The 25,679-nt window shown below is 64.2% G+C and overlaps 1 protein-coding gene across 1 annotated transcript in view; it reads left to right on the forward strand.

The window, feature by feature from the left end:
* Positions 1-25,679, forward strand: part of LOC125633067 (SCO-spondin-like) — a 154,114-nt gene that overhangs the window by 43,363 nt on the left and 85,072 nt on the right. Inside the window, exons 24-34 of the mRNA XM_075124759.1 lie at positions 1,948-2,075; positions 3,447-3,556; positions 4,032-4,181; positions 6,609-6,702; positions 7,219-7,619; positions 8,154-8,384; positions 17,034-17,222; positions 18,005-18,241; positions 19,141-19,263; positions 19,856-19,947; positions 23,368-23,605. Coding sequence (XP_074980860.1) covers positions 1,948-2,075; positions 3,447-3,556; positions 4,032-4,181; positions 6,609-6,702; positions 7,219-7,619; positions 8,154-8,384; positions 17,034-17,222; positions 18,005-18,241; positions 19,141-19,263; positions 19,856-19,947; positions 23,368-23,605 — 1,993 coding nt within the window. The remainder of the gene's footprint in view (positions 1-1,947; positions 2,076-3,446; positions 3,557-4,031; positions 4,182-6,608; positions 6,703-7,218; positions 7,620-8,153; positions 8,385-17,033; positions 17,223-18,004; positions 18,242-19,140; positions 19,264-19,855; positions 19,948-23,367; positions 23,606-25,679) is intronic.

Raw genomic sequence — 25,679 nt, forward strand, 5'->3', positions numbered from 1 at the left:
TTGTTGTGGACTCACAGGCCTGTGTGCTCTTAGCTCCCCATGGTTTCCAGGGAGAACTCCTGGTGTGCCAGCCCTTCTCGAGGTCACCACCTCTTTGCCAGGGTCGAGCTGCAGACTTCTCCGCCCCTGGGACCGCTCGCTGCAATCCCCCGGGGGACCCTGTTACTGCAAAAGTCCTTCTCTCTGGTCACACACTCCCAGGGTTTAACCACCCCCTTAAACTGTCTCTCTCTGAATCTTCAGCACGCCTGGTCCCTGTCAATCCCTCTTTGTTTTACTGCTCCCCAGTCACTTACTGCAGGAAGCGCCATCCGCGGGGTGCAGTAGATCCCACCACTACCACCAGTTGTCACGGTGTCTGTCACGGAGTCCCTGGGCGATGCTCTGGAACTGCTCCCCATGAAGCCAGTCAGGACTCTGGGGCAGTCGCCTTTCTGTGAGCAGCCTGTCTTCAGGACACGCAGCTCACACAGCTTCCACCTTCCTGGGTCTGATCTCGGAGCATTCAGCATCCTCTGCCCCTCCGTGCGCTTCCCACAGCGAGTCCGCTCAGGCGGGGCTCCTGGGGAAGCCAGAGGGTCCTGCACCCCAACTTCGCAGTCAGACGTGACTCTCAGCCAGCCAGTAAAACAGAAGGTTTATTAGACGACAGGAACATGGTCTAACACAGAGCTTGCAGGTGCAGAGAATGGGACCCCTCAGCTGGGTCCATTTTGGGGGGCAGTGAGCCAGACAACCACGTCTGCACTTCACTCCATGTCCCAGCCAGCCCCAAACTGAAACCCCCACACTATTCAGAGGAAACATTAAGAACAGTCCCACTTCGTCACAGTGTCCCCGGGCGATGCTCTGGAACTGCTCCCCATGATGCCAGTCAGGACTCTGGGGAAGTCTCTTCTCTGGGAGCAGCCTGTCTTCAGGACACACAGCTCACACAGCTTCCACCTTCCTGGGTCTGACCTCGGAGCATTCAGCCTCCTCTGCCCCTCCCTGCGCTTCCCACAGCGAGTCTGCTCAGGCGAGGTCCTGGGGAAGCCAGAGGGTCCTGCCCCCCAACTTCGTAGTCAGATGTGACTCTCAGCCAGCCAGTAAAACAGAGGTTTATTAGACGACAGGAACATGGTCTAACACAGAGCTTGTAGGTGCAGAGAACAGGACCCCTCAGCTGGGTCCATTTTGGGGGGCACTGAGCCAGACAACCCCGTCTGCCCTTCACTCCATGTCCCAGCCAACCCCAAACTGAAAACTCCCTCCAGCCCCTCCTCCTCTGGGCTTTCCCCTTTCCGGGGCCAGGAGGCCACCTGATTCCTTTGTTCTCCAACCCTTCAGCTCTCACCTTGCAGGGGGGAAGGGCCCAGGCCATCAGTTGCCAGGAAACAGGGTGTCGGCCATTCTCTGTGTCCAGACCCCTGCACACACCTGCCCTCTAGGGCGCTGCAAGGATCGTTCACCCTTATCCCACCACCTAGATACTTAAAAAGAAAAGGAGGACTTGTGGCACCTTAGAGACTAACCAATTTATTTGAACATAAGCATGATGCATCCGATGAAGTGAGCTGTAGCTCACGAAACCTTATGCTCAAATAAATTGGTTAGACTCTAAGGTGCCACAAGTACTCCTTTTCTTTTTGCGAATACAGACTAACACGGCTGCTACTCTGAAACTAGATACTTAAGAGCTGCATAGGGGAAACTGAGGCACCCCCACACTATTTAGAGGAAACATTAAGAACAGTCCCACTTTGTCACAGGCGCTGATGGCTGGAGTGTGGTGGGGGTAGACGGGAGGCTGGGATGTTGCTGCAGCGGGGGTGCAGGGGTCTTGCAGTGGCTGGGAATTCGGGGTGCTGGGATGCAGGGGTGTTGCAGTGGCTGGGGATTCGGGGTGCAGAGGTGTTGCAGTGGCTGGGGATTCGGGGTGCTCACATTCCTGTCTCTGGTTCCCAGGTGAATGCTCACCGTGGGACCTGGGCCCGGAAGCGCTGCAGCATCATGATGCAGCATCTCTTTGCCCCGTGCCATGAGGAGGTGCCCTGCCAGCAGTTCTACGACTGGTGTGTCTTCGATGCCTGCGGGTAGGTGCCAGGGGCTGGGCTGGGCAGGGCGGCTGGCTCTGGGGCCTGGGCGCTGAGCGCTGGTGAGGGGTGGTGTCATGAACCCAGAGGCCCGGTACTATTGCACGGTGTGGAGCAGTCCCTGGGAGGACCCCTCTGTGTGTCAGCCCCCTCAGGGTCGCACTCTCACAGGGATCCGCCCCTCAGCTTCCCCACCTCCCGGGACCGAACCTCAGAGCCGTCAGCCCCCCTGCTTCACGCCCGGCGCTCCCCTCAGCGAGTCCACTGGGTTGGACCCAGGAGGGAGACTTGCACTCCCAAAAGGAGCAACGCACCCCGACATCCTGACTCCGCAGTGACTCTCGGCCAGCGTGTGACTGCAGGAGGGACGTCTGAGCACAGCACAGAAAATCCTTGGTTACCATAGAGAAGAGAAAGTTACGGCATGGTCCATCGGGGTCGGTCCCAGAGCTGTGACCCCTCTTTGGACCCAGTCCAGAAGCTTCTCCCCTGACTCAGCAGCCCACACTTAATAGCCGCACCTGGCTCCTCCCCAGCCCTTTGTCCTCCAGCTGGACACAGGGACACACACAAACAGGGCCTCTGTCTACGGTCATTTGTTGCTAGGTGCCAAATGTCCGGGCAATTGCAATGGTCATTGTCTTCTGGGACTGTCCAGGGGTGTGGGCCCCAGGCAGCTTGGCCCTCTGGGGCTCTGCAAAGAGTAAACAACCCTTTCCCCCACCCAGTTACCCAAGTACCACATAGGGGAAACCCACATAGGGGAAACTGAGGCACGCACACTATTCATACATTCTGAGCAATTCCCACTCCGTCACAGGCGGCAGGGCTGCAAGGCTGCCCCATGCCGTTCCCTGCAGCCAGTGGTCTGTGCAGGCTTTGGTGTGAGAGCCGGGCAGTGGGTGCTGGCCTCCCCTGGCTCTGCTCACCATTACAGCTGGCCCCGACAGCCCTGGGGATCGCCTCGCTGGGGAGAGGGTGTTTCGTGAGGGGCTCAGGGCTGGCGTGAGGGATGCTAGGGAGGGAGCAAGAGCCCCCCCAGGGCGAGTGGCGCCAGCCTGGCCTCTAGAGAAGGGGTAGGAGGCTGAATTTGTGTGTCCCTGGGGGGGTCGGTGCATCGGGGGGGGGGTCGGTGCACAGGGGGAGCTCGGGGCTGAAGGGGCCCAGGCTGGCTTCCCCCTGCCCTTGGGGAGCCCCGGTCTGAGCATGGAGCCCGGGTTCCCTCCCCTCCCACGGTCAGTAGGGAAGCACGCTGGACAGGGAGATGAATCCCCCACTGCAGGTCACATCTGGCTTGTGGGCGGTGCCCGCCCGGCCCTCGGCTGCCCCTCCCCGGCTGCCGGCGGCTGATGCGGCGCTGTGTGTGGGCAGGTGCGACGCCGGGGGGGACTGCGAGTGTCTGTGCACAGCCATCGCCGCCTACGCCGAGGAGTGTAACAAGCGCGGGGTGTACGTCCGCTGGAGGAGCCAGGAGCTGTGCCGTAAGTGCCCCCCCGCCCCCAGGGCCCCGCAGCAACAGCCCTGGGCTGAGCCTGGAGAGGGGCTGGGGCTGGCAGTCGTGGGCAGAGCTCCTGTGTGGGCCAGGAGGCCTCCTTGGGCCGGGGGCTCCCCCTAGGGCTGTCTGCTCCCCTGCCACAGCTGCGGGGTCCATCGCAGAGCGTGACCAGCCGCGGGAATCCGGCTAGCTGTCCGGGGCTGGAGGGGCGGGACGGAGTTGGAGGGGGGCAGGACACAGAGCCCAGGCCCTGTGGGTTTGCCCTCTCCCCCCCATCCCTGCCCCAGCTGGCGGCAGCTGCAGGTTTCCAGGCCAGGCTGGAGGCGGGAGGGCTCTGTTTCCCCGGGCTGGGGCCGTTAGCGGCGTGTAGCCCCCACACCTGGCTCCCAGGCCTCCTCAGCCCCCGGAGAGCCAGCGCCTGGCCGGTGGCAGTGACCCCCGCTTCCCTGCCTCCCTGCCAGCCATGCAGTGCGATAACGGGCTGGAGTACGAAGCCTGCGGCCCCGCCTGCCCCCAGACCTGCAAGAACTTCGGCCTGGAGCCCGCCGAGCACTGTGATGCTATCTCCTGCGTGGAGGGCTGCTTCTGCCCCGACGGCAGGGTCCTGCATGGTGAGCTGCTGGGGGCTGGGCGGTGACGGGGGCGCTGGGGTGACTGGAGGCTGGGGGCAGGGCGGTGACGCTGGGGTCAGGGACAGGGGGCGTTGGGGGGCGGGACGGGGGCGCTAGGGCCAGGACGGGGGCGCTGGGGGCAGGGCGGGGACTGGGCGCTGGGGGCAGGGCAGTGAAGGGGTTGCTGGGGGCAGGGACAGGGGGCGCTGGGGTGCGGGGCCGGGGCGCTGGGGGGCGGGACGGGAATGCTGCGGGCGGGACGGGGGCGCTGGGGGCGGGGACGGGGCGCTGGGGGCAGGGCGGGGACAGGGGCGCTGGGGGCAGGACGGGGGTGCTGGGGGCTGGGACGAGACACTGGGGCCGGGACGGGGGCGCTGGGGGCGGGAAGGGGGTGCCACGGCTGCCTCCGTTTCCAGCAGGTCTCCGGCCCCTGCGCCCCGTGCTGGAGTGTGGGGAGACGGAGCCTGTCCCAGGTGTGACTCGGGGCCTGGGATGGGCCACACTGAGCATGCCCCACTCAGGGCAGGCTGCCAGAAATGGGGAGACAACCCCCAAAAGTGGTGGTTTATTCCGGGGTTAGAGTCACCGGGCCAGTAACAAAAAGCAACTCGCTCTTGTGTCACCACGTTGGTTCACAAGCAGCCCAAACCACAGTCCCCCTTCAGCGTCCCAGCCCCTGGCTCCCTGCCAGGCTTTTGCAAGTGCCCAGAGCAGGAAGGGCCCAGCTGCGATGTCACAGCCCAATGCAGGGGAAGTCACTGGCCCGCGATGGAGTCCAGGGTCGCGTGAGCACGGACAGTTACTGGTAAAAGATGGAGTCTTAGGTCACATGTCCTTGTGTGGTTTGCTGGCTGACGGGCGCTCGCTGACCCCAGGCTGTCTGAGGCATCCACAGGAAAGGCCAGCGGGGCGGGATGAGTTTCTCCGATGGCCCGTTGTGAGGGTGGAGTGTCCTTAATGGGCCATCAACACCTCGCTGGCTAGCCCCATGTCAGTCTCTCTGGGGGTGTCGCCCAGGAACAAACAGGGGTTTGCAATATCCATGCACGGCCAATAGTCCTGCCTTCCCTGACACCCCCGATACATGCAGCGCTCAGCAAATCGTAACTTTTCATAGACTCAGAGAAGATCAGGGTGGAAGGGACCTCAGGAGGTTCTAGTCCAACCCCCTGCTCAAAGCAGGACCGATCCCCGACTGAATCCGGTGATGCCTTATGTGATACACTTTGTACAAGATCTGAGTGACAGAGTGTCACGGAGTCCCTGGAACTCTGGAACGGCTCCCCATGAAGCCAGGCAGGACTCTGGGGAAGTCTCCTCTCTGCGAGCAGCCTGTCTGCAGGACACACAGCTCCCCCGGCTCCACCTTCCTGGGTCTGACCTCGGAGCCTTCAGCCTCCTCTGCCATTCCACGCGCTTCCCACAGCGAGTCCCCCCAGGCGGGGTCCTGGGGAAGCCAGGGGGTCCTGCCCCCCAGCTCCGCAGTCAGACGGGACTCTCAGCCAGCCAGGAAAACAGAAGGTTTATTAGACGACAGGAACATGGTCTAACACAGAGCTTGTAGGTACAGAGAACAGGACCCCTCAGCCGGGTCCATTTTGGGGGGCAGTGAGCCAGACAACCATGTCTGCACTTCACTCTATGACCCAGCCAGCCCCAAACTGCCTCTGGCTCCAGCCCCTCCTCCTCTGGGCTTTGTCCCTTTCCGGGGCCAGGAGGTCACCTGATTCCTTTGTTCTCCAACCCTTCAGCTCTCACCTTGCAGGGGGGAAGGGCCCAGGCCATCAGTTGCCAGGAAACGGGGTGTCGGCCATTCTCTGTGTCCAGACCCCTGCACACACCTGCCCTCTAGGGCTCTGCAATGATCATACACCCTTACCCCACCACTTAGATACGTAAGAACTGCCTAGGGGAAACTGCTCCCCACAATATTCAGAGGAAACATTAAGAACAGTCCCGCTTCCTGCAGACAGTCTGCTCACAGAAAGGTGACTTCCCCAGAGTCCTGACTGGCTTCGTAGGCAGCAGTTCCAGACCATGGCCCGGGACTCCGTGACATAGAGGTGGTCACCTTTCTCATACACAGCATCCCGGCAGGTCTGAGGGATGCTGCCTCTCACCACCGGTGCCCCTCGGTGCCACACTGTGCCGGCCCTGGAGCCAGGATGCCCCTCACTCCACCCTAGTTCAGAAGCAGGCTGTGGGTGAGAGCGTGGAGACACCGCTGCTCGCTCGAAGTGCGCTGGGGATAGGCTCTCACCCGCCAGAACTGGCTGCTCGGGAACAGGGTGGGGGGAAGGCTGTCCCTCCCAGTGCTCCCCTGCAGCCCTCCCGGCTGGGTGTGGGGCCCTGAGTCCCCGAGGCCCTGGGGTAAAGTGGGGGATCTCCAGGGCCTGGACAGCATCGCTCTCCCGCTTGCCCCGGCAGATGGCAGCTGCATCGACCCCGCCGAGTGCCCCTGTTACTGGGAGGGCATCTCGTTCCCGGCGGGTGCCGTGGTGAAGCAGGAGTGCAAGAACTGGTGAGTTCAGGCTAGTGCCCTGCGAGCTGTCTCCCCTGTGCTAGCTCCCTCCCACCCATCTTCCGGCCCTGCCTCCGCCGAGCGCCCTCGGAGCTCCCCTCGAGGCGCGTGCTCTGCCCAGCCGGGGGGCTTTCCCACAGCCCAGGGGGCTCCCTGCCAGCCCCATGCCCTGAGGTGACAGCCAGGAGAGGCTAAGGGGAGCTTGCCCAGGGGTAGGTGAAGGGCGGCCATACCCTCCTGCCAGCTGGGAGCTGTGCCCTGTGTCGAGTCGCCCCCGCCGGTGGAGCTGCGGCGCGGGGATGGCCAGGTCCCAGCAGATCCCAAAGAGCCCTCCCCGGGCTAGAGTGGACTCTCTGGGCGCTGCCTTCCCCAACCCGCGGCATCCCCCCTCCCGGGGAGGCAGCTCCCCCAACAGACAGACGGGCAGACAGACATTTTCAGGAGCTTTGCTTTGCTTCCGCTCCGTGGCGTCCCTGCCCGGCGAGGCCCTGACGCCCGCTCTCCCGTGGCCCGCAGCACGTGCGAGGCGGGGCTGTGGCAGTGTGATGCCCCCGCAGAACCCTGCGTGGCCCCAGCCCGCTGCCCCGAGGCGCAGTTCGCCTGCCGCACGGGCGGGCGCTGCGTGCCCAGCGCCTGGGTCTGCGACAACGAGGACGACTGCGGGGACGGCTCGGACGAGTTCTGCGCGCCCAGCTGTGCCCCGCACCAGTTCCAGTGCACCAGCGGGCAGTGCGTGGCCTGGGGGTACCGCTGCGACGGCACCGACGACTGCCTGGACCACTCGGACGAGCGCGACTGCCCGGCGCCCGGCTGCGCCCAGCAGGAGTTCCGCTGCGCCAATGGGCGCTGCATCCCCCGGGCGCACGTCTGCGATGGGGAGCTGGACTGTGGCTTCGCCGACGAGTCCGATGAGGCTGGTGAGTGACGGGCCATGGGCGGCAGGGCTAGCGAGGGGCCGGGCAGGGCCACCCACCTGGCCAATGGGCTACCGAGCCAGCCCTAGAGCCTGTGTGATGGTGCCGGCCGTGTACTGGGGCCTACGAGGTGAGGTGACACCCCGGCTGAGCCCCTCTGGAGATCCCCAGGCAGAGATCCCAGCCCTGCCCCCTATGCACGCGTGGCTCAGAGTACGGGGCCCTGGCGGGCGATTCACTGTGGGGCTCCCGGAGCGGAAGGCGGAGCAGGCCCTGCATGCTGAGTGACGGGATGATCCCGCGGCAGAGCGTGGGGCCTGCACCCTCCTGTTGGTGCCACCGGCTCCTGGTAGCTGAGTGCCCGCTCCCTGTGGAGACCCCCCGGGGGAGCTTGGGCCCTTCTCCCGGTAGCCGAGTGCCAGGTTGCTGGACATGGGCCGTTCCCCGAGGAGCCTGGGGGGGATGTGGACCATGCCTCGCCCACGCTGCCGGGGCTGCCCGGTGGGAGGAGAGTCTGACCCCGGCTGGCCCCGGCAGGCTGCGGCCCCTCCTGCGGGGCCGGGGAGTTCAGCTGTGCAGCAGGGCGGTGCCTACCCTACCTGCATCGCTGCGATGGGCACGACGACTGCGGGGACTTCAGCGACGAGCGGGAGTGCGTGTGCCCCCCCGGCGACTTCCAGTGCCCGGACGCGCTGTGCCTCCCGCCGGCCCTGGTGTGCGATGGGAAGAGGGACTGCCCGGCTGGCACCGATGAGGCCTTCTGCCCAGGTGAGCTGCTGGTCCACCACCCCGCGTGGCTCCTCTCCCCCCACGCTGGCTTCCCCCTCTGCTGTGCTGGGGCCACCCACCACCCAGGGGCGACCACCCCCTTGCCAGGCCTGGCCTCGCCCCGCCACCCCGCCAGGACCGTCCTCCACGGCCAGCCACCCCTTCGCCACAGCCGGGATGGCCACCCGCCTCCTCCCCTCAGAGCCCCGCCATGCCGCCGGACAGGCCCTGGAACGAATGCCGTGCTCCTGAGGGGGCCAGGCTGACGGCCCAGGAGCCTGGTGTCACGGAGTCCCCGGGCGATGCTCTGGAACTGCTCCCCATGAAGCCAGTCAGGACTCTGGGGCAGTCGCCTTTCTGTGAGCAGCCTGTCTGCAGGACACGCAGCTCACACAGCTTCCACCTTCCTGGGTCTGACCTCGGAGCATTCAGCATCCTCTGCCCCTCCGTGCGCTTCCCACAGCGAGTCCGCTCAGGCGGGGCTCCTGGGGAAGCCAGAGGGTCCTGCACCCCAACTTCGCAGTCAGACGTGACTCTCAGCCAGCCAGTAAAACAGAAGGTTTATTAGACGACAGGAACATGGTCTAAAACAGAGCTTGCAGGTGCAGAGAACGGGACCCCTCAGCTGGGTCCATTTTGGGGGGCAGTGAGCCAGACAACCACGTCTGCACTTCACTCCATGTCCCAGCCAGCCCCAAACTGAAAACCCCCTCCAGCCCCTCCTCCTCTGGGCTTTGTTCCTTTCCCGGGCCAGGAGGTCACCTGATTCCTTTGTTCTCCAACCCTTCAGCTCTCACCTTGCAGGGGGGAAGGGCCCAGGCCATCAGTTGCCAGGAAACAGGGTGTCGGCCATTCTCTGTGTCCAGACTCCTGCACACACATGCCCTCTAGGGCACTGCAATGATCATACACCCTTACCCCACCACCTAGATACTTAAGAACTGCCTAGGGGAAACTGAGGCACCCCCACACTATTCAGAGGAAACATTAAGAACAGTCCCACTTCGTCACATCTCTCCCCCCTTCGAGATCGAACTGAGCGGGGTCACTTTAGCCGGTGACCTGGGGAAGTTCGAAGCCACCAACGTTCCCATGGATGCCCCAGCATCTCTCCCATTCCTTGGTAGGAGTTACACCAGGCCCTTCCAGTTTCACGCCCTCCCTTAGGTCAGGGGTGGTCGATAGCACTAGCAGGCTGCATGTGGGAAGGTTTCTGCAGCCCATGCCCTTTGGCCACCCCAAAACCCCAGGGGGTCAAACTGGGATTGGGTTTTCTCCCAGAGCTCCAGTCTGGAGGGCTGCAATTCGGGCTCTCTTGGTTAAGGGCCCCCATCTTGACCTGGGCCACATACTGTTCACTTACAGAACTAGCATGGAGACATCCCTTTCCCAACAACCTTGTCTCCCCAACAAGCTGGCCAAACACAGCCACTTGGTTATAGGACGGTATACCTTTCTTAATAGCTTTCACTCCATCTGAGACCTTCTCAAAGCTCTCCACACTGGATCTTTCAACAGGAAAGTCAGTGGATCCATTCACAACAGAAAATTTCTGGCTGTTAGGAACTGAAACTTTCTTGATTAAATCACTTTCACACCCTTCAGTGGCAGTAAACTGCTTGCAAAGACTCCATGAGGATTCCTTTCCCGAGGGCTTTTCTATGCAACAATTCACCCCCTCCCAGAAATTCTGCTCTTACCCTCTTTACCTAGGGCTTGCTCTAGGGGAACACTTTCCTGAGCAACTACAGACTCTTTCTGGGTCTCCCTTACATCCAGAATCACCTCTGGCCCATCAGGCGGATTCCTACACAATCCCCTTTCAGGCAAACTTACAGGCTTCCTAGATAACAGGTCAGAAGCATTCTCCTTCCCTTTGCCACACACAAGTTCAGGAATCTTTTCCTTCTTGCTACAGGTTTCCACACCCTCAGTAGGTTCCACAATCACATCACCTTCCTGCTCTCCTTGTGCCCTGGCTAGGATCTCACCCTGATTAGACAGAGTTGCTACACCCTTTCCAACAACACACTAGCAACAGGCAAAATACAAGCACCAGAATTGTCTGGTCTCGGGGATTTTACATAGACCCTAACTGGATGCGACCTAGTTACAGGGCCATTCTCCCGAGCAGACAGAAACTTAGGACCCTTCCCTTCCTGGGCTTTAGCTGAATCCAGAACCAGCTCTGAGACAACTGCATGACCCTCAACCATCACAGGCTGAAAGGCCCCTTCTGTCTGCTCCACAGACCAAGAAGAGCCGGACACACTTTCTCCTTTACCAGACACACAGGTTGGGATCTCATTCCCTTTGTCCCAGCACACAAGGCTGGTCACAGACAACTGCTTGGAGATCAGGGTAGCTCCCTCCATAGGCAAGTCAATACCCCTGACAGAGAGACCCATTTCCTTCACTGTCCCAATTCTCCACTCAGCTAACAGGTAAGGTCCAGGGACTCTCATCTTCCACTCTCCTCGCCTTCCCACCCTGCTGACTGGACACAGCCATCGGCTCACAAGGCTGCCTAGGCTCATCCAAACTTCCCTTACCAAGCACCTTGCCACTCCCCACAGATCCCCTGCCCTGCCTGTGTCTCCCCCCACTCAGCTGGGGTCTCAGCTCCCACTGTGCTCAGCACTGCCCTTGCTGTCCCAGTGGGGGCAGGCCACTGCTTTCCTCACTGCATCAGAGCCAGCGAGAGTCCCCAGTCTGGTGTGCAAGGGGGCAGGGAGCATCTCTCTGTCCCACCGAGTCCCAGGGGTCTGGTTACAGGCAGACAGGTAGCCTGAGCCTAGCGGCTCCTCCCTGCTGCCAGCCAGGTCATCTGCATTTTCACTGACCATTTCCCTCTCCACCGATTGGTTCCCTGGATTCAAATTCAAACCCTCGGCAGTTACAGGAGAAGGGGCCTGGATCCTGTCCCAAAGAGACACAGTCACCCCACAACAGGGTCTCGCAGCTGGTGTCCTGGGGCACCCCAACGGCCAGCCAGCCCCACCCCTCCTGGGTCTGCACAGGGATCTGGGCCATAGGCAGGGCGAGGGGCTTCGTCCCTGGGACCCTCACCCAGCTCACACAGGCCCTCAGCCTCTGAGGCTGCACCACCCAGGGTCTGACACCAGTTCTCTCTGTCCCAGGATCTCGCCACCCCAGGAATGTCTCCCCATTGACCATCCCCTTCCGCTCCCACTGGGGGTCCGAGGGGCCTGACCCCAGGGAACTCCACACAGACATATAGGTTGGGGTCAGGAGTGGGAGCCTGTCCACCTCCCCACCCATCTGGCTGATGGAGTCTGTGGCCTTGTGTCACGGAGTCCCTGGGCGATGATCTGGAACTGCTCCCCATGAAGCCAGTCAGGACTCTGGGGTAGTCGCCTTTCTGTGAGCAGCCTGTCTGCAGGACACACAGCTCACACAGCTTCCACCTTCCTGGGTCTGACCTCGGAGCATTCAGCATCCTCTGCCCCTCCGTGCGCTTCCCCCCAGCGAGTCCGCTCAGGCGGGGCTCCTAGGGAAGCCAGAGGGTCCTGCACCCCAACTTTGCAGTCAGACGTGACTCTCAGCCAGCCAGTAAAACAGAAGGTTTATTAGACGACAGGAACATGGTCTAAAACAGAGCTTGCAGGTGCAGAGAACGGGACCCCTCAGCTGGGTCCATTTTGGGGGGCAGTGAGCCAGACAACCCCGTCTGCACTTCACTCCATGTCCCAGCCAGCCCCAAACTGAAACTCCCTCCAGCCCCTCCTCCTCTGGGCTTTGTTCCTTTCCCGGGCCAGGTGGTCACCTGATTCCTTTGTTCTCCAGCCCTTCAGCTCTCACCTTGCAGGGGGGGAAGGGCCCAGGCCATCAGTTGCCAGGAAACAGGGTGTCGGCCATTCTCTGTGTCCAGACTCCTGCACACACCTGCCCTCTAGGGCTCTGCAATGATCATACACCCTTATCCCAACCCCTAGATACTTAAGAACTGCCTAGGGGAAACTGAGGCACCCCCACACTATTCAGAGGAAACATTAAGAACAGTCCCACTTCATCACACCTTGGGACCCAGCAAGGGAGCTAGACACCGGGGCTTTTCCGCAGGGTCCCCCTGGTTCAGATCTCCAGCCTGCTCAAAGGCAGTGAGGTGGGCATCCACACCCCCCCCCCCTTAACTAGGGGCAGCAATTTAGTCCCGAGGTTCCCTGCGGAACTGGCCCCCCGGGATCTATCCCCACTCACCCCGGGGAGGTCCCCTCGGCCTCTCCGCCCCACCACCGCCAGTTCATCCTGCTGCTGCTTCTGCAGCTCTTTCTCGGGCTCTCGCTGTCTCCCACGGTCCTCTTGCTCTCTCAGACTCCGCTCCAATCCCGTCTGTCTCGATCCCCCGATGGGGAACCCGATCGTGAAGACCCCCGTCTGGTCGGGGACAGGAGTCTTGGCGATGCCTGGCTCCCGCTCCAGCTGCTCCCAGATCCTGCTATAGCCCCAGTTGGGGTCAGGAATCTGTTCCTTAGAGCGATCATCCTCCTCCAGCTGCACGATTAACTCTGCTTTGGTGAACTTTCCAACGCTCAACCCTCTCTTTCTGCACAGGGTTACAATGTCCTTCTTAAGGAGACGGTGACAGGCCATCACTCCGCTCCTCCCAAGTTGTTGTGGACTCACAGGCCCGTGTGTTCTCAGCTCCCCACGGTTTCCAGGGAGAACCCCTAGTGTGCCAGCCCTTCTCGAGGTCACCACCTCTTTGCCAGGGTCGAGCTGCAGACTCCTCCGCCCCTTGGACTGCTCGCTGCAATCCCCAGGGGAACCCTGTTACTGCACAGTCCTTCTCGCTGGTCACACACTCCCAGGGGTTAACCGCCCCCCGAAACCGCTCCTCTCTGAGCCTTCAGCAGGCCTGGTCCTCGGCAATCCCCCTTCGTGTTACTGCTCCCCAGTCACTTACTGCAGGAAGCACCATCCACGGGGTGCAGTACATCCCACCGCTGCCACCAGTTGTCACGGAGTCCCCGGGCGATGCTCTGGAACTGCTCCCCATGAAGCCAGTCAGGACTCTGGGGCAGTCGCCTTTCTGTGAGCAGCCTGTCTGCAGGACACGCAGCTCACACAGCTTCCACCTTCCTGGGTCTGACCTCGGAGCATTCAGCATCCTCTGCCCCTCCGTGCGCTTCCCACAGCGAGTCCGCTCAGGCGGGGCTCCTGGGGAAGCCAGAGGGTCCTGCACCCCAACTTCGCAGTCAGACGTGACTCTCAGCCAGCCAGTAAAACAGAAGGTTTATTAGACGACAGGAACATGGTCTAAAACAGAGCTTGCAGGTGCAGAGAACGGGACCCCTCAGCTGGGTCCATTTTGGGGGGCAGTGAGCCAGACAACCACGTCTGCACTTCACTCCATGTCCCAGCCAGCCCCAAACTGAAAACCCCCTCCAGCCCCTCCTCCTCTGGGCTTTGTTCCTTTCCCCGGCCAGGTGGTCACCTGATTCCTTTGTTCTCCAACCCTTCTGCTCTCACCTTGCAGGGGGGAAGGGCCCAGGCCATCAGTTGCCAGGAAACAGGGTGTCGGCCATTCTCTGTGTCCAGACTCCTGCACACACATGCCCTCTAGGGCACTGCAATGATCATACACCCTTACCCCACCACCTAGATACTTAAGAACTGCCTAGGGGAAACTGAGGCACCCGATGTGACGAAGTGGGACTGTTCTTAATGTTTCCTCTGAATAGTGTGGGGGTGCCTCAGTTTCCCCTAGGCAGTTCTTAAGTATCTAGGGGGTGGAGTAAGGGTGTATGATCATTGCAGAGCCCTAGAGGGCATGTGTGTGCAGGGGTCTGGACACAGAGAATGGCCGACACCCTGTTTCCTGGCAACTGATGGCCTGGGCCCTTCCCCCCCTGCAAGGTGAGAGCTGAAGGGTTGGAGAACAAAGGAATCAGGTGACCACCTGGCCCGGGAAAGGAACAAAGTCCAGAGGAGGAGGGGCTGGAGGGGGGTTTTCAGTTTGGGGCTGGCTGGGACATGGAGTGAAGTGCAGACGTGGTTGTCTGGCTCACTGCCCCCCAAAATGGACCCAGCTGAGGGGTCCCGTTCTCTGCACCTGCAAGCTCTGTGTTAGACCATGTTCCTGTCGTCTAATAAACCTTCTGTTTTACTGGCTGGCTGAGAGTCACGTCTGACTGCGAAGTTGGGGTGCAGGACCCTCTGGCTTCCCCAGGAGCCCCGCCTGAGCGGACTCGCTGTGGGAAGCGCACGGAGGGGCAGAGGATGCTGAATGCTCCGAGGTCAGACCCAGGAAGGTGGAAGCTGTGTGAGCTGCGTGTCCTGAAGACAGGCTGCTCACAGAAAGGCGACTGCCCCAGAGTCCTGACTGGCTTCATGGGGAGCAGTTCCAGAGCATCGCCCAGGGACTCCGTGACAACTGGTGGCAGCGGTGGGATGTACTGCACCCCGTGGATGGTGCTTCCTGCAGTAAGTGACTGGGGAGCAGTAACACGAAGGGGGATTGCTGAGGACCAGGCCTGCTGAAGACTCAGAGAGGAGCGGTTTCGGGGGGCGGTTAACCCCTGGGAGTGTGTGACCAGCGAGAAGGACTGTGCAGTAACAGGGTTCCCCTGGGGATTGCAGCGAGCAGTCCAAGGGGCGGAGGAGTCTGCAGCTCGACCCTGGCAAAGAGGGGGTGACCTCGAGAAGGGCTGGCACACTAGGGGTTCTCCCTGGAAACCGTGGGGAGCTGAGAACACACGGGCCTGTGAGTCCACAACAACTTGGGAAGAGCGGAGTGACGGCCTGTCACTGTCTCCTTAAGAAGGACATTGTAACCCTGTGCAAAAAGAGAGGGTTGAGCGTTGGAAAGTTCACCAAAGCAGAGTTAATCGTGCAGCTGGAGGAGGATGACCGCTCTAAGGAACAGATTCCTGACCCCAACTGGGGCTATAGCAGGATCTGGGAGCAGCTGAAGCGGGAGCCAGGCATCGCCAAGACTCCTGTCCCCGACCAGACGGGGGTCTTCACGATCGGGCCCCATCGGGGGATCGAGACGGACGGGATTGGAGCTGAGTCTGAGAGAGCAAGAGGACCGTGGGAGACAGCGAGAGCCCGAGAAAGAGCTGCAGAAGCAGCAGCAGCATGAACTGGCGGTGGGGGAGCGGAGAGGCCTAGGGGACCTCCCCGGGGTGAGTGGGGATAGATCCCGGGGGGCCAGTTCCGCAGGGAACCTCGAGACTAAATTGCTGCCCCTGGTTAAGGAGGGGGGGGTGTGGATGCCCACCTCACTGCCTTTGAGCAGGCTGGCGATTTGAACCAAGGGGACCCTGCGGAAAAGCCCCGGTGTCTAGCTCCCTTGCTGGGTCCCAAGGCCATAGACTCCGTCAGCCAGATGGGTGGGGATGTGGACAGGCTCCCACTCCTGACCCCAACCTATATGTCTGTGTGGAGTTTCCTGGGGCCAGGCCCCCCAGACCTCCAGTGGGAGCAGAAGGTGATGGTCAATGGGGAGACATTCTTGGGGTGGCCAAAGGGCATGGGCTGCATAAACCTTCCCACATGCGGCCTGCGAGTGCTATCGACCACCCCTGACCTAAGGGAGGGCGTGAAACTGGAAGGGCCTGGTGTAACTCCTATCAAGGAATGGGAGAGATGCTGGGTCATCCATGGGAACGTTGGTGGCTTCGAACTTCCCCAGGTCACCAGCTAAAGTGACCCCGCTCAGTTCGATCTCGAAGGGGGGAGAGATGTGACGAAGTGGGACTGTTCTTAATGTTTCCTCTGAATAGTGTGGGGGTGCCTCAGTTTCCCCTAGGCAGTTCTTAAGTATCTAGGGGGTGGAGTAAGGGTGTATGATCATTGCAGAGCCCTAGAGGGCATGTGTGTGCAGGGGTCTGGACACAGAGAATGGCCGACACCCTGTTTCCTGGCAACTGATGGCCTGGGCCCTTCCCCCCCTGCAAGGTGAGAGCTGAAGGGTTGGAGAACAAAGGAATCAGGTGACCACCTGGCCCGGGAAAGGAACAAAGCCCAGAGGAGGAGGGGCTGGAGGGGGGTTTTCAGTTTGGGGCTGGCTGGGACATGGAGTGAAGTGCAGACGTGGTTGTCTGGCTCACTGCCCCCCAAAATGGACCCAGCTGAGGGGTCCCGTTCTCTGCACCTGCAAGCTCTGTGTTAGACCATGTTCCTGTCGTCTAATAAACCTTCTGTTTTACTGGCTGGCTGAGAGTCACGTCTGACTGCGAAGTTGGGGTGCAGGACCCTCTGGCTTCCCCAGGAGCCCCGCCTGAGCGGACTCGCTGTGGGAAGCGCACGGAGGGGCAGAGGATGCTGAATGCTCCGAGGTCAGACCCAGGAAGGTGGAAGCTGTGTGAGCTGCGTGTCCTGAAGACAGGCTGCTCACAGAAAGGCGACTGCCCCAGAGTCCTGACTGGCTTCATGGGGAGCAGTTCCAGAGCATCGCCCAGGGACTCCGTGACACCCCCACACTATTCAGAGGAAACATTAAGAACAGTCCCACTTCGTCACACCTGGATGCCCCTGGGGAGCCGAGCGCGGGCAGCAGCGAGAGCTGCCAACCCGCCCACCAATGCGCCTCCCCCTGCCCTGGGGCCTGAGCTGGGAGCTGCCCTCGGCTGGGTGGCAGCGTGTGGCCGGGCAGCCCATCTCTGAATTCTCCCCCTTCAGGCCGGGTGACCTGTGCCCCGGGGCAGCTGCCATGCCCGGACGGTTCCTGCGTCAGCCGGATGCGGGTGTGCGACGGAGCCTGGGACTGCAGGGACGGCTCTGACGAGAGCCCAGCTCGGTGCCCCCTGCCCGTCACCCTGCCCACGGCGCTGCCCGCGACTCGCCTGCCGCCGGCCAACCGCACCGCCGGTGAGTGGCCAGGGGCCGCTGCGGGGGGGCTGCGGCTTCCACACTCTGGCCAGACAGCAGCAGCGGGGCACAGCTCCTCCCCGCTCCCCACTGTGCCCCCTGCCGGGAGCCCCCCCACAGCCGGCACCCCACCCTGCTCCCCACAGCGCCCCCTGCCGGGAGCCCCCCCACAGCCGGCACCCCACCCTGCTCCCCACAGCGCCCCCTGCCGGGAGCTCCCCCCACAGCCGGCACCCCACCCTGCTCCCCACAGCGCCCCCTGCCGGGAGCCCCCCCACAGCCGGCACCCCACCCTGCTCCCCACAGCGCCCCCTGCCGGGAGCCCCCCCACAGCCGGCACCCCACCCTGCTCCCCACAGCGACCCCTGCCGGGAGCCCCCCTACAGCCGGCACCCCACCCTGCTCCCCACAGCGCCCCCTGCCGGGAGCCCCCCCACAGCCGGCACCCCACCCTGCTCCCCACAGCGCCCCCTGCCGGGAGTCCCCCCACAGCCGGCACCCCACCCTGCTCCCCACAGCGCCCCCTGCCGGGAGGGGCCAAGACTGGAATAACTGGGAGCCCCTCACCAACCAGCGCCCCCTGCTGGGAGCTCCCCCCACAGCCGGCACCCCGCCCCCTCCCCACAGCGCCCCCTGCTGGGATCGAGGCGTTGGAGCTGTCATGTGCAGCGAGCAGGGGACGAGGCTGCCGCTGGGTCCTCTCCCCCGGGGCTCCCGGTAGGAAGCCCCCCCCCCCCCCCGCAGGACCGAGCCCTGAGGGCTCCCTCGGTCTCCCCTCACAGCGCCCCTGTGTGGCCGCTATGAGTTCCGCTGCGGCAGCGGGGAGTGCACGCCACGCGGCTGGGTGTGCGACGACGAGGCCGACTGCCTGGACGGCAGCGACGAGCTGGTGTGCAACCGGACCTGCGGCCTGGACCAGCACACGTGCGCCGTCAGCGCCGAGTGCATCCCCTACGGGCAGCTGTGCGACGGCATCCCCCAGTGCCGGGACCGGTCCGACGAGAGCACCGACAACTGCGGTGAGCCCAGCGCCGGCTCCAGCCCCGCCCGACCCAGCCCGCGCCTCCCGGGGCCTTTCCTCCTCTGCTCCTTGTCCCTACTAGCCTCCCCGCCCCGGGGCCCCTGTGACCCCCTGCAGGATTGCTCCCCCTGTCCAGCCCCCGACCCCAGCTGCACAGCTCCCCCGTTCGGTCCCTCAGGTGAGTGGCCAGGGTGTGGCCGGGAGTGTGCTGTGGCTTTCGCACCCTGGCCAGTCAGCGCCAGTGGGGCAGGACGTTTCAGTCCCTCTGCTCTGAGCCCCTCCGTCAGGGGTGACAGGGCCCCACGGAGCCGGCGCAAAGTGCCCTGCTCTGTGCTGGCTGCTGACCCATGCCCAGCCCGGTGCCGGCTACTCAGAGCTGCACTCGGAGACGGTGGGGCTCTCCGGGGCAGACGAGGCCGCGGGGGGTCCCCTCTGCCAGAGCCCCGCTGACCACGGACCCCGCGCCTGGCGAACGTGCAGAGTGAGCTGAGGGCACGTGGTGAGTCCTCAGTGCGGGCCAGCCACACCTATGCCTTGGGGTCCCTGGTGTAACCCTCCAGAACCAGCCGGCTTTGGGCCCCTCCCGCCCCCCTCCCTGAGCCGGGCTCCGATTCGGGCACAGAGCCAAGCCCGCTGAGTGGGCAAAAGGCTCTGTTCGCTGCCCTGGGCCCTGCCCAGCCCACTCGCCTTTCCACTCTGGCCGCGGGGCCCCACACGGTGACATCGACAGGCCCTGGCTTCGGTTCCCACTGACGACCCAGCCAGGGGCTGGTCATGCAGGCAACCCCCCCCCCAGCCCCAGGCAGGAGCAGACACCGCACCCGCCTGCACCCTTGGTGCCGCCTTCCCCCCCGTGCCCCAGAGCAGGGTCACTGATCTCCCTTCCTTCCCTGGCAGGATCCACCGAGATCCCACCCTGCCCAGGGCTCTTCGTCTGCAACAACCGCATGTGCGTGAACGTCTCCCGGGTGTGCGACGGCTTGCAGGACTGCCCCCAGAGCGAGGACGAGCTGGCCTGCGGTGAGGGTGGCCGCGGGGGGCGGGGGGCATCGCACAGGCCTGGGGCGCTCCCAGCAGCACATCTGTTGGGATGGGGGGCTGCTCCAAGCCCTGCACAGGCTGAACACATGGGGGGGTGAATGGCAGGGTGACCGGACGATTGGTCTGAGCCAGCACAGGGGGGCCATGGGGCTACATAGGCACATTGATCAGAGCTTGTACTGCAGGGAGGCAACGATGCCAAACTACAGGGGCCCATGGTTGTGACGGGCACAGGGGGAGCGGGCGGAGGGCCGAGGCCGTGATGGGCACGGGGGGAGCGGGCGGAGGGCCGAGGCCGTGGTGGGCACGGAGGGAGCGGGCGGAGGGCTGTGGCCATCGTGGGCACGGGGGGAGCGGGCATGGGTCTGTGGCCATGACGGGCACAGGGGGGAGGGCCGAGGCCGTGATGGGCACGGGGGGAGCAGGCAGAGGGCTGTGGCCATCATGGGCACGGGGGGAGCGGGCATGGGGCTGTGGCCATGACGGGCACGGGGGGGAGCGGGCAGAGGGCCGTGGCTTTGATGGGCAGATCCCCTGGACCTCTCACTGCCCCCCATCGGCCCCCCTGCAGACCATCACGTCCCACCCGGCGAGAGGAACCAGACGGTGGGGCCCTGCACCGAGTACTCGTGTGCTGAAGGCAAATGCATCCCCTTTAAGCAGGTATGGCTGGGGCTGGGGGCTGAGGGGGGCAGTGCCCCTGTTGGGGGCTCCAAGACGTTGTTGTGTGTGGCTGCTGGCCCAGCCCTGCCCCGGCTCCACTCCCCTGCCTGCGGGGCTGAGAGGTGCTGGCCAATCGGGTCTGGACAGGTCTGCATGGCAGAGCTCCCCTCTGGCTAGCGTCCAGGGAGGAGGAAGGGGCAGTGCCCCTGGGTGAGCTGGGCCCAGTGTGCATAGACTCCCCGCTTCAGCCCTGTGCCCTAGCCCGAGACATGCGAGCTCCCTGGAAGCACTGCTTAGGCTGCCCCCTCCTGTCCCCTATGCCTGCCTCAGTGCTCCCCCCCGCCTCTGTCTCCACCGCCCTCCCCTGGCCAAGGGTCGTCTCTCTGCCCCCTCTCGCCATGCTCCCCTCGCCGATGCATCACACCCCTGGCACCCGGCAGCCTCATCCTCAACCACTGAGAGAGCCTGGGGGCTGCTGCGCCAACCTCCTCTGCCCCCCGCCAGCCTGCCAGGCATGCCTAGCCCTCATCTCCCTTCCCGGCTCTTCCTTCCCTGCCTGCCACTCCCCGGCAGGGCAGAGCCGGCTGGATCCTAACAGCATCGGACAGCTGCGCCACCCAGCCCTTGCCTCCTGGTGCCAGTCCAGAGTGCCCCCTCGCGCCCGCTGCTCTGTCCTGTCTGCACTCGGCTCATAGGGTCCTTCTTACACCGGCTGGTCTCTGCTTCCCTCACCTGCCCATACTGCCTGCCCTGCCCTCCCCCTGTCCCCTGTCCCCTTCCCTGGTCTCTACTTCCCTCACCTGCCCATACTACTTGCCCTTCCCTGCCTTCCCCTGCCCTGCCCTGTCCCCTTCCTTCCCCTGCCCTGTCCCCTGCTGTCACAGAGTGTGGGGGAGTCAGGGCCCTGCACCCCCCACTTCCTGCGATTCCCCGGGACTCTCAGCCAGCCAGTAACACAGAGGTTTATTAGATGACAGGAACACGGTCCAAACCAGAGCTTGTAGGTACAGAGAACACAACCCCTCAGTCAGGTCCATCTTGGGGGGTGGGGAGCCCAGACCTCGGTTCTGGGCCTCCCTCCATTTCCCCAGCCAGCTCCAAATAGAAACCCCCTCCAGCCGTCTCCCCCAGCCACAGCCCCCAGCTCCTCCTCTAGCCTTTGTCTAGTCTCGGGGCAGAAGGTGTCACCTGGCCCCAGCCCCCTCCTGGGCTCAGGTTACAGGCTCAGGTATCGTTCCTCAGTCAAGTCACCCCCTTATTTCCCAGCACTATCTAGTATCGATGCAGACAGTAAACTAGTAAAACTCCCATGCAACATTCCCAGGTAAATACTCCCTGCTCCTCCGCACCGCACCCTTTAATGCTCTCTGCTTCCCTCACCCACCCAGACTGCCTGCCTTCCCCTGCCCTGCCCTCTCCCTGTCCCCTGCTCCCTTCCCTCATCTCTGCTTCCCTCTCCCACCCATACTGCCTGCCTTCCCCTGCCCTGCCCTCTCCCTGTCCCCTGCTCCCTTCCCTCATCTCTGCTTCCCTCTCCCACCCATACTGCCTGCCTTCCCCTGCCCTGCCCTCTCCCTGTCCCCTGCTCCCTTCCCTCATCTCTGCTTCCCTCACCCACCCATACTGCCTGCCTTCCCCTGCCCTGCCCTGCCCTGCCCTCTCCCTGTCCCCTGCTCCCTTCCCTCATCTCTGCTTCCCTCACCCACCCAGACTGCCTGCCTTCCCCTGCCCTGCCCTCTCCCTGTCCCCTGCTCCCTTCCCTCATCTCTGCTTCCCTCTCCCACCCATACTGCCTGCCTTCCCCTGCCCTGCCCTGCCCTGCCCTCTCCCTGTCCCCTGCTCCCTTCCCTCATCTCTGCTTCCCTCTCCCACCCATACTGCCTGCCTTCCCCTGCCCTGCCCTGCCCTGCCCTCTCCCTGTCCCCTGCTCCCTTCCCTCATCTCTGCTTCCCTCTCCCACCCATACTGCCTGCCTTCCCCTGCCTTCCCCTGCCCTGCCCTCTCCCTGTCCCCTGCTCCCTTCCCTCATCTCTGCTTCCCTCACCCACCCATACTGCCTGCCTTCCCCTGCCCTGCCCTCTCCCTGTCCCCTGCTCCCTTCCCTCATCTCTGCTTCCCTCTCCCACCCATACTGCCTGCCTTCCCCTGCCCTGCCCTCTCCCTGTCCCCTGCTCCCTTCCCTCATCTCTGCTTCCCTCTCCCACCCATACTGCCTGCCTTCCCCTGCCCTGCCCTCTCCCTGTCCCCTGCTCCCTTCCCTCATCTCTGCTTCCCTCTCCCACCCATACTGCCTGCCTTCCCCTGCCCTGCCCTGCCCTGCCCTCTCCCTGTCCCCTGCTCCCTTCCCTCATCTCTGCTTCCCTCACCCACCCATACTGCCTGCCTTCCCCTGCCCTGCCCTGCCCTGCCCTCTCCCTGTCCCCTGCTCCCTTCCCTCATCTCTGCTTCCCTCTCCCACCCATACTGCCTGCCTTCCCCTGCCCTGCCCTGCCCTGCCCTCTCCCTGTCCCCTGCTCCCTTCCCTCATCTCTGCTTCCCTCACCCACCCATACTGCCTGCCTTCCCCTGCCCTGCCCTCTCCCTGTCCCCTGCTCCCTTCCCTCATCTCTGCTTCCCTCTCCCACCCATACTGCCTGCCTTCCCCTGCCCTGCCCTCTCCCTGTCCCCTGCTCCCTTCCCTCATCTCTGCTTCCCTCTCCCACCCATACTGCCTGCCTTCCCCTGCCCTGCCCTGCCCTGCCCTCTCCCTGTCCCCTGCTCCCTTCCCTCATCTCTGCTTCCCTCTCCCACCCATACTGCCTGCCTTCCCCTGCCCTGCCCTGCCCTGCCCTCTCCCTGTCCCCTGCTCCCTTCCCTCATCTCTGCTTCCCTCACCCACCCATACTGCCTGCCTTCCCCTGCCCTGCCCTCTCCCTGTCCCCTGCTCCCTTCCCTCATCTCTGCTTCCCTCACCCACCCAGACTGCCTGCCTTCCCCTGCCCTGCCCTCTCCCTGTCCCCTGCTCCCTTCCCTCATCTCTGCTTCCCTCATCCACCCATACTGCCTGCCTTCCCCTGCCCTGCCCTCTCCCTGTCCCCTGCTCCCTTCCCTCATCTCTGCTTCCCTCACCCACCCAGACTGCCTGCCTTCCCCTGCCCTGCCCTCTCCCTGTCCCCTGCTCCCTTCCCTCATCTCTGCTTCCCTCATCCACCCATACTGCCTGCCCTGCCCTGCCCTCTCCCTGTCCCCTGCTCCCTTCCCTCATCTCTGCTTCCCTCTCCCACCCATACTGCCTGCCTTCCCCTGCCCTGCCCTCTCCCTGTCCCCTGCTCCCTTCGCTGGTCTCTGCCTCCCCTCGGCCTTTCCTGGCCCCGTCACTGTCGCCCCCCATCTCTGTGCGTCTCTGCCTCTCCCAGGGCGGCTCAGTGTGTCTCCCTGCAGGTGTGTAACGGGCTGGCGGATTGCGCTGATGGCAGCGAGGCCTCGGGATGGCTGCCCTCCGACGAGCGGGACTGCGGGCTCTGGAGCCCCTGGGCCCCGTGGAGCACCTGCAGCCGGTCCTGTGGGACGGGCTTGCAGATCCGCAGGCGGGTCTGCACCAGGCGGGCCAACGACGTTCTACGCCAATGCCACGGCGAGGAGACGCAGGCCCAGCAGTGCTTCGCCGTGGCCTGCCCAGGTGAGACGGGCTGGGGGGGTGTACAGCCGGGCGCTGGGCAGACAGAGGGGTGTGTACAGCCGGGCGCTGGGCAGACAGAGGGGTGTGTACAGCCGGGCGCTGGGCAGACAGAGGGGTGTGTGTACAGCCGGGCGCGGAGCAGACAGAGGGGTGTGTACAGCCGGGCGCGGGGCAGACAGAGGGGTGTGCACAGCCGGGCGCGGGGCAGACAGAGGGGTGTGCACAGCCGGGCGCGGGGCAGACAGAGGGGGGTGTGTACAGCCGGCTGCGGGGCAGACAGAGGGGTGTGCACAGCCGGGCGCAGGCAGACAGAGGGGTTTGTGTACAGCCAGGCACGGGGCAGACAGAGGGGTGTGTGTACAGCCGGGCGCTGGGCAGACAGAGGGGTGTGTGTACAGCCGGGCGCGGGGCAGACAGAGGGGTGTGTGTACAGCCGGGCGCTGGGCAGACAGAGGGGTGTGTGTACAGCCGGGCACGGGGCAGACAGAGGGGTGTGTGTACAGCCGGGCACGGGGCAGACAGAGGGGTGTGTGCACAGCCGGACGCGGGACAGACAGAGGGGTGTGTACAGCCGGGCGCTGGGCAGACAGAGGGGTGTGTGCACAGCCGGGCGCAGGCAGACCGAGGGGTGTGTACAGCCGGGCACTGGGCAGACCGAGGGGTGTGTACAGCCGGGCGCGGGGCAGACAGAGGGGTGTGTGTACAGCTGGGCGCGGGGCAGACAGAGGGGTGTGTACAGCCGGGCACTGGGCAGACCGAGGGGTGTGTACAGCCGGGCGCGGGGCAGACAGAGGGGTGTGTGTACAGCCGGGCGCGGGGCAGACAGAGGGGTGTGTGTACAGCCGGGCGCGGGGCAGACAGAGGGGGGTGTGCACAGCCGGGCGCGGGGCAGACAGAGGGGGGTGTACAGCCGGGCGCTGGGCAGACAGAGGGGTGTGTACAGCCGGGCGCGGGGCAGACAGAGGGGTGTGTACAGCCGGGCACTGGGCAGACAGAGGGGTGTGTGCACAGCCGGGCGCGGGGCAGACAGAGGGGTGTGTGAACAGCCGGGCGCGGGGCAGACAGAGGGTTGTGTACAGCCGGGCGCGGGGCAGACAGAGGGTTGTGTACAGCCGGGCGCGGGGCAGACAGAGGGGTGTGTGTACAGCCGGGCGCGGGGCAGACAGAGGGGTGTGTACAGCCGGGCACTGGGCAGACCGAGGGGTGTGTACAGCCGGGCGCGGGGCAGACAGAGGGGTGTGTGTACAGCCGGGCGCGGGGCAGACAGAGGGGTGTGTGTACAGCCGGGCGCGGGGCAGACAGAGGGGGGTGTGCACAGCCGGGCGCGGGGCAGACAGAGGGGGGTGTACAGCCGGGCGCTGGGCAGACAGAGGGGTGTGTACAGCCGGGCGCGGGGCAGACAGAGGGGTGTGTACAGCCGGGCACTGGGCAGACAGAGGGGTGTGTGCACAGCCGGGCGCGGGGCAGACAGAGGGGTGTGTGCACAGCCGGGCGCGGGGCAGACAGAGGGTTGTGTACAGCCGGGCGCGGGGCAGACAGAGGGTTGTGTACAGCCGGGCGCGGGGCAGACAGAGGGGTGTGTGTACAGCCGGGCGCGGGGCAGACAGAGGGGTGTGTACAGCCGGGCGCTGGGCAGACAGAGGGGTGTGTACAGCCGGGCACGGGGCAGACAGAGGGGTGTGTACAGCCGGGCGCTGGGCAGACAGAGGGGTGTGTGCACAGCCGGGCGCGGGGCAGACAGAGGGGTGTGTACAGCCGGGCGCTGGGCAGACAGAGGGGTGTGTGCACAGCCGGGCGCGGGGCAGACAGAGGGGTGTGTACAGCCGGGCGCGGGGCAGACAGAGGGGTGTGTACAGCCGGGCACTGGGCAGACAGAGGGGTGTGTGCACAGCCGGGCGCGGGGCAGACAGAGGGGTGTGCACAGCCGGGCGCTGGGCAGACAGAGGGGTGTGTACAGCTGGGCGCTGGGCAGACAGAGGGGTGTGTGTACAGCCGGGCGCGGGGAAGACAGAGGGGTGTGCACAGCCGGGCGCGGGGCAGACAGAGGGGTGTGTGTACAGCCGGGCGCAGGGCA

Source organism: Caretta caretta, chromosome 2, assembly GCF_965140235.1.
Source record: "Caretta caretta isolate rCarCar2 chromosome 2, rCarCar1.hap1, whole genome shotgun sequence".
NCBI classification, from domain to species: domain Eukaryota; kingdom Metazoa; phylum Chordata; order Testudines; family Cheloniidae; genus Caretta; species Caretta caretta.